Raw genomic sequence first — 12,626 nt, 5'->3', positions numbered from 1 at the left:
ATCACAATGAGAGCTATTTCGACTGAAGTCTAGGTTCGTTAGCAGTTCGAGTTACTCTTATCAAGGGTTTGTTATACCCTGTTAAAGCCATTATTTTGAGAGTAGGGTATAACAACTAACACAACATCGCGTGCAGCAGCTACAACAATGAGAACAACAGCAACAAATAGAAAGGCAACAGCAGCAATGCGTCGACGGGGCAAATAAACATCAACATCAACAACGGCAAAGGGGGGGAAGCAGAATTTGCTGAGCAAACAGCGACGTCAGACGTAACTTTGTTTCTATATAAATTTATAAACGAAACACATGCAGAGATGTCTGTGGCTGTGTGTGTGTGCGTGTGTGTGTGCAAGTATGTTTAAGGATAAAGCGCAAAGTTTACACTCACTCACACGCCGCGCTGCACATTGAGGCCATTTTGTTAATATTTAATATCAAATAAAGGCCGATGCGGCGCAAAATGGTGGTGAAAAAAGCGCCGCCGGTCAACGGAATTGAAACTGAAAATGTAAAATGGCAAATGGAAAATGTGAAATGTAAAATGTAAAATGGATAACCAACTGGGCTGAGTTTGCGTTGAGTGAGTGAGTTTTGAATAAGAGCTGTCCGAGCTGACTCCAGGCCATAAACGAATCCATCAAAACTGACCGCAGACAAACAGACGGACAGACAGACGGAGCCCGTTGGCCAGAAGAGCAGCAGCAGCCTCCTCCAGCTGGCTGGATGCTCACGTGCCGCATGAAAAATGGGCGGCACTTGCGAAAGGATAGTCTCGGAGTTGCGTACGGGTACGGTTGGAAACGTGCCTTAAACTCTGTCCATTTATTTGGCTTGTTCAGCTAGGTTAATACCCAATTACTGTGCAAATTACTTCAAGTTTTTCCCAAAACTTTTCCCATGGACAACGCCATTATTTGGGAGGGTGGAGAGGGGGGCATGTGTGTGCGCCATTAAAGTTTTGCATGTGCCTCAAGCTGAGACGTGTTCTCTTGCTCACGCACACACTCACACACTCACACACACACACAGACAGTCAGACAGACAGACAACATTTAAAGCTTTTTAATAAACGTCATAATTTGCTTAAAGTTTTCACATAGCCAGGTGCAGAAAATTGCTGTCAGTTGAGTTTCAACTTAGATGTCCATGTGTGTGTGTGTGCGAGTGTGTGTTTGTGTTTGTTATAAAAGCTAAACAATTTTCAAATTAGTCGCATTTACCAAAATTAATACCTCACAAATTTTGCCTTTTCTGTGAGAAAATGTTTAGTAGCTGGCAAAGACAATATAGTATATTTTGTTTATACTTAATGTATATCGAAATTATGAAACATTCAACAGTTCTTAGAAAGTTTTGAACTCAGGCTGACATCTGCACATTTATGTTGTATCTAGATATCTAAAGAACATGAACCTTTATTTGTTCAGGCTATCGCATCTATATGAAATTAAAATCATATAGTTATTTTGAATGGATATCAAATTTAATACTCTAAAATGATAACATGTCAAAACTGTCTGAGCCAATGTCCTACTATTGTTGGTTCATTGGGAAAGTAAATATGTTGACAGTTATTACAAAAAGCTATTTCAAATAATAAACGAAAAAGTAAGGGATATCTATTAAACGCCGAATATTTAATACCCTTGCAGACATTTCCCTTTTGAAGATATGTGAGAATAGAGCAGCTCGAAAATGCTGAGTTTGTTAAAATCGAAAACAGACTATTTTGCCATATAAGATCCTACTATTCCGATGTTGATAAGATTTGTCATATATAATACCATCAGCAAAGGGATATAAAAATTCATTCGATACAATGGAATATTAAAATTACTAAAGTTATTCATGAGAAACATTCACATTCAGTCAAAACCACGACACGCAACTGGTTTAATATAACGAGTGCCTAAAAAGTCTTGCTTCATATGAATTTATCTCATAGATTCGCCTCAGTGTACTCCCGAGACTCTCCGAAAAAGTATCTTTTGCATTGCACGTTTTAATTTGTTGTTAAACAAAAAAAAACAAAAAACAGTGGAGCACATTCGGGACAAACATACGCGGCTGCCGAGCACAATATGTGATAGTCGGGGGAGCTTGGCGGGAGGCAGCACAATATGGGACAGTCGGGGGAGCTTGGCGGGCGGGAGGCAGACTGCAAACCGGGCCCTCGGGCAGCAACTGAAACTAAAAACAAAAAAAATCAGAAGCGACTCCGCTGACATTCAATGGCAGCTAGCGCCATGCGAAATGCAAAACAGCGGGACGAGATTACAGCCAAAAGCCCAAAGGAGCGCAGAAAACTTTTACTTTGACATGTCACACATACGCCCGCCAATACACACAAGCCCACACCAACAAACACACACACACACACAACAAAATAGTTGAGAGCAAAAGCCAAAGCCAGAGCCTCAGCTTGGCGCTTTTACTTTGACCGCCGACGGGCACTCGAAATGCATGGAAAGGGGAATCCCAAAAGTCGCCCCTTCAGTCTATCCTCACTTTGTATGTGTGTGTGTGTGGTGTGTGTGTGTGTTCGAGTGTTGTTATTCGTTCGCTTTTTAGCTACAAAAAATAGCTGCATACGCGCAACTAAACACACTCAACACAGTGAAAGGCAGGGCGAGCGACAGAGACACACACACAGACACAGATAGAGAGAGAGAGAGAGAGAGAGAGAGAAACGTGGCGGTATGCTCGCTTTTTTCTAAGCTGCATAGTATTTTCTTTTAAAAGGAAAAAATTCTAAAAATCAACATCAGTGCACACAACAAGGCTCCCGAGTAAAAGCTGTAAAAGCGCAATTTCCTTTTGGCTGCTGCGTCGATTTTCGTTTCAACGAAATGCAGCCAAGCTGCGAATTCTCGAACTTTGAGCTGTTGCAAAACAATAAAAGAAAAATGAACCATTAAATCGAATAGCTGGATGCACTCATTGCTAAGAGTCGATTAATCTTGAGACTTGAAAGTTAACTTTTAACTTTGCCAGATTTTAAATAATATCATAAATGGTATTTCGATTCGTATCTGGGAATATCACACATTATGAACAAAGGTATTATACAACTTTTAATTCTTTGTACAGCCTACTTTATACGAAATACTTTTTAATAAATATATATTTTTTTATTTTCCGCTCACTCCAGCTTTTTAAAGAACATTGATTGAATGAGAACAATGCACAATGATTGTATTAACACTTATGAAAAATGTGTCCCACAGCCTGTTAAATGAAATATTTTCTCAGACAACATTAACAGACAGTTTTGTGCTCATGAAAATTGGTAAAAACTCTTATTTTTTACTTTATTCTTTTACTTTACAAATCTAAAGTGATATCTGCACCTTACTTGACAAAACGTCAGACTTCTATGTAATGTAGCTCCCAATTTGTGAGCTATTTAATAGATAGAAAATTTTTTTATCATGCTTAACTATATTTCCATTTGTAAATCGTTTTTGTGCTTCCTTCAACAAGAGTCGTACAAACAGAAAACTTGAATTGCAAGATTGAATTACTATTTCCGCATCATTTCTCTCATCAAGCCATTTCGACAGGCAGCAGCAATAAATTTATGCTGATAAAATTCGATCCGGGGAGTCGGATAGATCAGATATGCCAGGCGACTTGTCTAAACAGTCTCTGTCAACAGTTCATGACCCCCAAAGCTGCTGAAAGAACTTCATGATGGGCCATTATATCAGGCCAGTTCAGTTAGCGAGCAAGTTATTTCTACACCCGCACACACGAGTAGGAGCATATTTTTGCACAATTTCCATTTTATTATTGCACATAACCCGAAATGCCATTTATTTTTTTCAAGTGCTTGTTGAAGTTCTCCACGCTTGCTTCTGCCTGGGAGAAATATGTAAAAAATAAGGAAAACACAACAACAACAATGGCAAACACTAAAATTTATGGTCATTTGGGGAATTTTACGCTTTTTCAGCTTTGGGGCGCCGCATTAAATGCTTACATGTTGATTTAACAGCAAGCCTTGCAAACGAAACGAGCAACAAGGATTCGTTTCTCTTATACCCTGACTCTGCACCTCCTTGGCCCGATCCTTCTTGGCTGTGGACTGTTGTTGTTGTTGCTCCTCCTCCTCCGTTTTGTTCTCAACTTAAAATGCTACTTTGCATGCACTTTGGCCAGGCAGCTGTTTTGTTTTAGCGCCCCGTTTCGTAGGGCGCTGCAAATCTTTGTTTATTTGCAGCTAAAATGCAAGGATTTATTGTAATTTTATACACCCCGGCAAATGAAGGCGAAGGCACACCATTCTCGCCCGGCTGCAGCCAAACAAATTGTTGGAAATTATGGGCCTCCGTCCGGCCAATTGCCAGGCGTTCATAAACATATGGCAAGCGAAGGTTTGCTTAAGGCTTGCGGCCATAAAGTAAACATCTTGAATGGCAACTGTTTCGCAATTGTTGTATGAGACTCGCATAGAAGGCGCATGTATAAATATTTTACTCGTTTTAATTTTTCATTTAAATGGAACATTACTTTTCATGTTTGAAACACAAAGGGCGAAAATACAATTTATTAAAACGAACTATGGCCTCAGCAATTCAATGAGAATCGCTGAGAAGGGCACTTGCCAGCCGGAGCTGACATTGGCTGACTCAGGCGTGACTGTACCTGCTGCTTCCAGCTGTTTTTGGCAGTTTGCTGTCAGTGCAAACTGGCAACATATTTGACACGACGCTGATTTCATCCATGACCCCTTGGCATATACCCTGCTGCGGTAGGGTTGTCAACGTGCCATATGCAAATGACTTGCTTATCAAATAAAGTAAAACCGAAGTGTGTGCTCTGCACTGTGCAAGGGTAAAAAGTGTTGGGCGTGAAGTGGGACAACTGTGCGTATACGCAATTTTCACATTGTTTCAATATTACATATACATTAAACACTTTACCCAGGGTTGGGGGTAAAATTGGTGTGGGAACACACAAACACACGCACACACACACACACGCCAGGCTGTCTTCTGCCTGCCGGGGAAGGAGGGGGGCTGTGTCAGGTTTGGGTACGAGTTTGGGTTAGTTGCCTGAGGCCTTTGCCTCACAAGTATGCACAAGTAATGTGAGAAAATTAAATTTTTCGTGGCTCACGCAAATGTCGGCGGTGTGTATGTATGCGTGTGCGTGTGTGTGTGTGTGCGTGAGAGAGTTCCTGTAGATTACTCAGACGCTTACAATTCTGTGCTACGTGTGACCAGCTTTTCCCCTCGCCCACATTCGCCCCGAAGAAGACGCGTCGAAAATAAAACTTAATTCCAACTGTGGAGGCCAACCTGCTTAAATTTGTTCGCCTCTCTGAGCTTAAAATTAAATTTTCTCATTTGTTGAGCTGCTGCCTGTTGTTGTTGCCAAGCACATTTTGTTAATTGAATTTGCATGCAAAGTGATTATCATTGAATTTGCCATTTGATTTATTTGAGACTGACAGCGTGAAATTGCGAGACATTCTCGGAACAGGCGAATGCCTCCTGATAAGCATCGACCGACTAAATGAGCCCAAGGACGAGGCAGTTGCGTCACAGGTGCAAGCTAATTACAAGATAATGTATCTGTTTCTCCAATGATTATTTCACACTCATTGTAACTATATTCTGAAATCGAATTTAAATGCACAGCAAAACAATTGATTTATTTAATTTTACTCTACAATTCTCTAAATTGCGATTATTAACAATTAGCCTAGCTTTAAGATTAAAATATAGAAATAAATAGATAAATCAATTCAAATACCTTTGTGGCTATCTGGCATCACAGAAAATTATTTACATTAATTGTTTGTCTTTGACAAATTTGGTAGCACTTTTTTTTAAGGTGTGGCAATCTGACATCTCAGAAATTCATACAGTTTTGTGTCTCTGATATATTTGGTTACAATAATTTGAAGTTTCAATAATAAACTATAATCATATTTTGTGCATATTCTCTTCTTGTTAAAAGATTATTATTATTGCAATTTTTAATATATGGAATGTTATAAATGTTCTTGCTTCTAGTAAATCAATAAATCAGAATAAATTATTTTTCGCTGTTTGCAGTCTCATCAAACTCGATAAGAAATCGCTTTAATTATAGCAAAAACTTGTCAATTAGAGCCTTAAATGTTAATTCGGTTGTTCATTAAAATGTCAGACGAAAGACGAAACACAAATTCTCACGTATCTGACTTTTCAAAGACATAAAGGTGTGCATTACACATTGATAGGCCCACCGCCCATTTAGCGCCTCAATGAGCACTTTATGCATCATTTAAAGTCGGTCAATAATCGCAGCCTGAAAAATCTTTAAATTTCACATTTAAGCTCCGTGCATCCGTGTGGGTTTGTGTGTGTGTGTGTGTGTGTGTGTGTGTGTGTGAGCTGGAAAGCCGCAATCGCTAGAACTTCCGTCTAATTGTGCCGCAAGGCCAGCCAAAGGAAGCCTGCAACTGTTCAGGAAAGCTGCCAATTAAAGAGCCTTGCCAAATGAAAGAGAGTCAAGGAGAGAGAGAGAGAAAGAGAGGTTGTTCTGAAAAACACTCGCGAAAATATGGCGCAATTGACGCGAAATGCGAAAAGCAGGCAACAAGCAGCAAAATAGAACTTGGCAACATTCGTAAATTTTCTTAGACTCGTGTGGCGCAGAGAAAGTGCGCAAATAAGTGAAATTGTGGCAGGAAAGAGCACGGAAATTCTAATGTGAATTTTATGGCAACACATAACGAAATTTGCAGCAGGACAGCAAAATGTTTTACATTGGGCCTGCCTTGGGAGCATAACTTAAATGCTCGACAATGTCAGGCCACATGATATGCTTCTCTGCGACTACCCCGTCCGCCTGCCCCTCTCTCTATCTGGTTCTATCTATTCATGTAGCGGAAATGTCTGGCATGGCTCATTGAAGCTCGTTAGCTGACTTATGCGGTGCTTGGAGCGAACTCATGTTGACAGCTCATGGCGGGCACTTTCAATTGAAATAAATCTTTACACAAAATTTGCCAATTTGTTGTCAGGCACACACACACACACACACACGCTCACACACATATCGCCCTCACATGCTGCCACGCCCATTAGCCCATTACACACATCATGCACGACACGCCCATTGCCTCGGCGATATCCTTGTTGCCATTGTCAATACTTGAGCCTTTTTACAGCTCATTCTCAGCGTTTGTTTGCCTCGATTCTCGATTTGCTTTCATTTTGCCCTCACCTCTCTCCCCTCTCTCTCTCTCTCTCCCCTCTCTCTCTCTCTCTCTCTGCGTCCTTCGCCAGTGCTCAAGTGCTTTTCTCAAGTGCAGATTAGCAAGACTTTACAGCTAATGTTGGTCCTTGCCTCTCACACTACCGACTGCTCGCAATATTGCCCTGGGCTGCAAAAGAGTTTAAGTGTCGTCCTTAAAAGGCCCAAAAAAAAATAGGAAGAATTTATGGAATAGTGCGCAATTGATGTGAAGTTTTGTGCGAGAACATTTAAACGATTGTCTCAGCTGAAATAATATCGCCACATCTAAATTTAATCATCTTTTCAGCTTCCGAATATAAATTTAAATGGCGCCCAAATAAGTAGGCAACACAATTTTTATTTGCCACATTTTGTTGCTGTGTAACGCACAAACTTTTTCATTTATGGTAATTTCTTAATTTTCATACAGCTACCGCCAGCTCATCACCTCTCCCCCACCATTCCAACCCCTCCCCCCCCCTCTCCCACCCCCTTGCCAGTAGCCTGTTCATGGCGTCACGTGCGACAATGTAAAAATTAGGCTAATGCGAGTCTTTGTCGGCAGTCAAAAGGCTGGCAAAAAGTTGCCGTGCTTAAATAAAACGAAATCATTTGCACCTTTAAAAGGGCATTAAAATGCGACTAGGACTGCAGAGAAGCAATCAACGCTATATCCACACAGAAAGTTCTGTGGGTCCTGTGAGCCAAACAAATTAGAGCACGCACGAATGCATTGGCCACAAAAATGATTTGATGAAGCCTAGAGAACCAGAACCACAGAACCCAAACAGAAGGCAAGAGAAAGAGAAGGAAGCGAAAAACCAGGTAACTGCCACGCACGTCGTCAAGTGAAACTTTGACTGGGGCGTGTCCAAGGCGGCATAATAATAATTGAGTAGCTGGCAAGCGGAAAGTGCCCAGAAAGTTTCTGGTCATGTGAATGCCTGCTAGAAATGCAAAATAAGAGCCTACAGTGAGCACTGGCAGCTATTACTCCCAGATGGAGACACTACGGGGCGTATACGCAATTTAAGCCGCTTAAAGCCACCCGCCAGGAGCAGCAGCTGCAGCAAAAGTAGCAGAAATATGAACCGAAACGAATCGAAACGAAACGAAACGAAATCTGTCGCTCGAGTTGAGTTTTGGGACTTGGCAACTCCAGCCGCTAAGCTGTACGCACATGAAATATCCAACGGATGTAACGAGACGACAACGCAAAAAGTCCTTAAGCACGCAAAAAACATTTGACACGCCCGTTCCGTCCCGTTCCGTCCCGGCTTCAGCATCAGCTTCAGCTTCGGCTTCGGCCTGAACCAGCACTTAAGAGCGTCGATGTCATGATGATGATAATGATGATGCCGGGGCGACCAAGGAGTCAAGTGTCGGCTGAGCAGCACGCGTGGCTCAAAGTAACTGAAGTAGTGCAAATACCGCGACCGAAGCGAACTCCGGCGGCAAAAAGTGTTGAAGCTCCCTCTTCCCTCCCTTCCCTTCCCTGCCCTCCACATAGACATGAAGTTAAGTGGCGTAAAGCGTGTACTTAATCGCTTAAAGCATTACAATTTGAAATTGAATATCATAAAGGATATTCAAAGAGCGCGAAATAAAAACAAACTAACTGAAAAAAAAAAAAACCCGCAGCAAATAGTTGTAAAATGTTTAGCAAAGCGGAAGCGAAGACGACGCCATTTACCATCGCCATATTGAGTCGAAAGCGGGCTGGCTACACGTCATTTCCGGCACTCTCTGCTTTTGTTTGAAATAGTTGAGCGTCTATCGAGTTGAAGCAGTCTCTCGCTAAATGTAAACGCTTCAAGTGGAATGCAACTTATTTAAGATATGCAAATTCAACATGGCTCAGACGGAATAACATCTACAAATGCTGTAGTTCCAGTAAATGGCACTTAATTGGGTCAACCATGCTAAAAGTTAAGGCCATAAACTTTGATTGGTGCTACAAAAAGTTGCCATCAAGTTTGCTCAGTGATTATAATCGGTTTTTGTTTTAAGAGATTTGCGCCCTAAAAACGGAGATTGCAGCAACTAGATTTAAGCCGAAACTGTTCGAGTATTTTATTGACCCTGAAGCGAAGCAATAAATAGATTTGTTAGCTAAAGAACACCTGAAGGAATCCTTTAAAATGGGCGTAAGAGAAGAATATAAAACAAACTAATTTCAATAAAATAAATTATGAAATTTATATCAATATTTAACTACTGAAAACTGCAAGTAATGGATCGAAGCCCAGCTTCACAGATATCAACAAGTAAGAGGTTCTAGTCGGGAGCTCCCGACTAGGGGATACCCTGAACTCTCTTCTTCCAACAGGCAGGCGATAGGTGTAAAATGAAAGATACTTATATATACTATATACTATATACTATTCTAGAAGCAACTTGTCAAGTTTGGTGACTCTAGCTAATGTTATTTGCCAAAATTGCTCAAAAATATGATTTCGATTTCGATTTTTGATCGATTACTTGGAAACGGGGCAAGTTATCGAATATCGGAAACAAACTCGATCTGCGCGGGGACTAAGAGGACCTACAGCTAAAGTCTCTGAGTCTAAGATCCTTGCGTTCATACATACTAGATCGACTCGGCTATTGATGCTGATCAAGAATATATATGCTTTGTGGGGTCGTAGATGCTTCCTTCTGCCTGTTTGTGCCTTGATTATGAGTTTAACATATAGTTAAAGATAGGCTCTCATCTAAGAGAGAACCTCTAGAATAGCTGGGTCACTTAGGCAACTCATCTAGTGACCTCTGCAAAATATGTTATTATTTATAATTAATATAAATAAAATTAAATATATTTAACAAGCAGCGTTGCAACCCAAATAAAATGTAATCTTATTTTAAGCACACAAATTAATTGTAAATTTAATTAAGATTTATAAAATAGTTGCGGAAAGTACGTCAAATAATAATTTCACACTTGCATTTAATTGAATTAAGAGCCGGGCATTAAAACTTGACCCAACAAAATATTTTTATATTTTTGTATATATTTTTATGCCAAAACTAAAACAATTGGAATTTATTTGCCACATTTATTGTTGTTGTTCCTTTTTTTATTTGCTGTTGTTGTTCAGAAAGTTATAAATTGCAATTTGTTTGCCATTTGTTTTGCAATTAAAATTCAGCCCAGTTTGCTTTTTGCGAGCGCTGCGGGGGTAGGAAGGAATTAAAACCGGTCGCTTTTTAGAGAGAACTTCAAAATGTTGGCCCCGATGGCATTAAAAATGGATGACATTTTGACAATTGATGGCCGCGCCCCGGCCAAGGAATCGATAACATAAAATATGCATTACCCACAACACAGCAGAGCAAGCAGATTGAAAGAATCGATGTACAAAGGGACGGGGGGGCAGAGAGTGGGGTGTGGAGTGTGATGGGATGCTATGAGATGTGATGTGGGAAATGCGTTGCAGGGACAGCTGCCAATTTGCCATTTGCTTTTATCATCTTAATTTGATTTGAATCGTATTTGCTTGGCCAGCTGTGGGAGGGTCAAAAGTTCACATTTGCAGTTTGCGTAAATTAGCAGAGATATCAATTATTTATTTTGTAATTATTTGATGTACCTAATTGAAGTCCAATAGCAAAATGTTCTCCTCAGCAGTGCAGCCAAACATAGATGTGCATTATTCAATTCCCAAATAAATGAGATGAAGAGCACCCAATGCGCCCAAATAACCCCTCGAACTGCTGAGGTCCCAGCGAATGAGCCCAGCATCGTCGGCTTGTTAATTTGCCATTGTGCTGCGATTTCAGGGAGCTATCGATACGAAAATAATGTCAACCCTGCATCGAATGCGAGCATGAACGACGGTATGTAAGGGTCTGATTAACTATTTGTTCTGTTTTTGGTAGAAGGATATGTTCAGAACAACAAGGATCAGGGCTCGAATGCGTTATTGTTTCGGGTAAAATACAGAAAATACAGACATTTTCGGCACGCCGAATTTTAGGTACCCTTGTAGACATGTGTCTTATGAAAGATTTACATCCCACAGATTGTTCGCATAAAAGTAATATAATAAAATTGAGTACGTTTTTGCAGATATGTGAAGATATCTTAAGAATATTGTTATACAGTATCTGCCTGAAGTTAGCGCAAATATCACAAGCATTTGCATTTTCAGCATTATTCATTTGATCCGAGCAACGACGGGTATTTTTCTGCGATGTAATATAATAAAATTTTAAACTGTCAAACATTTTAAAGCTATCAACTTCAGTTAAGAATTCATTTAATCCGATCAATCTTGAAAAATCTTGTCATTGTGATATACGAAAAAAATTCCAAACCATTTTTCAAAATGTTGCCAACTTTTATGTGTCTTTTATTGCTCTTTGAAGCGGCTCGCGGTTTCATGATCACGGTCGATGCCCATGAGACGGTCTGTTTCTTTGACCGCGCACACGAGAAGGACAAGATCACGGTGAACTTTGAGGTAATGGAGGGTGGCTTCAAGGATATTGGGGTGGAGATTTCGGCACCCAACGATGACAGGCTATACTATGCGGAAGCGGAAACCAATGGCAGATATACCTTTGCGGCCATCAAGGATGGCCAGTACACGCTCTGCTTCGACAACACACAGTCCACGCTGACACCCAAGGTGCTGATGTTCCATTTCATAGTCGCCAAGGATCTCAACTACTACATCGATCCCCACAAGCGCGCCGACGACATTGTCGAGCAGTCGGTCCTGCAGGAAAACATCAACGCACTCTCCAGCCAGCTGCTGGCCATCAAGCACGAACAGGAGTACATGCACGTGCGCTATAAAGGACATTTGGAGATCAGCGACAATGTTCATTTTCGCATCATAGCCTGGTCCATCTTCGGACCCTCGCTGCTGCTGGCCCTGACCATTCTGGAGATTTACTATCTGAAGCGTTTCTTCGAGGTTAAGCGTGTTGTTTAAGTTCTCAATAAATAATTGTCCTTTGACTCGGACAAAGCAAATAAGTCGATTTGCTCCATTTGATTACAAGACAATCCTTTAAGAGCATATATTTGAAATATGATTAACCTCAGCATATATTTATTTTACGCTCATTCAGCTTAAATTGCCATTTCATAGCTTGTCAAGTGTTTAATATATCCTACAATACACTATCCGTCGGTATATTATGTTTACTTATTATTGTATATTATTATATACTACTTATTAAGAGGACAGCAATAGTTGACTTGGTCTGCTTACACTATAGAGCTCGGACATTGTTTAAGCCCATCTGATACTTCAAATTAATTTCTTGATTTGCCACCAATTTATTGGCACTGCAGATAAGCAAAAACTTTGCGACAAGTCAATTGACTTGGCCCATATTAAACCCATCAATGAACCATATATTCTTTCTCCCCCTCTCTC

General features: G+C 40.5%; 2 protein-coding genes across 3 annotated transcripts in view; one reads left to right on the top strand and one right to left on the bottom strand.

The window, feature by feature from the left end:
• Positions 1-12,626, bottom strand: part of LOC135432107 (uncharacterized) — a 75,678-nt gene that overhangs the window by 57,005 nt on the left and 6,047 nt on the right. The gene's annotated exons all lie outside the window — the stretch shown is intronic.
• On the top strand, positions 11,497-12,220 carry LOC135431803 (transmembrane emp24 domain-containing protein 2). The gene has a single exon (XM_064687128.1). It carries the CDS (start codon positions 11,565-11,567, stop codon positions 12,174-12,176), a length of 612 nt encoding a protein of 203 aa, XP_064543198.1. The 5' UTR covers positions 11,497-11,564; the 3' UTR covers positions 12,177-12,220.

This window comes from Drosophila montana, unplaced genomic scaffold (assembly GCF_035044405.1).
Source record: "Drosophila montana isolate Dmon_TW-CO22-7 unplaced genomic scaffold, ASM3504440v1 contig_3200_1, whole genome shotgun sequence".
Classification (NCBI taxonomy): domain Eukaryota; kingdom Metazoa; phylum Arthropoda; class Insecta; order Diptera; family Drosophilidae; genus Drosophila; species Drosophila montana.
This window is presented reverse-complemented; position numbering and strand designations above follow the sequence as displayed.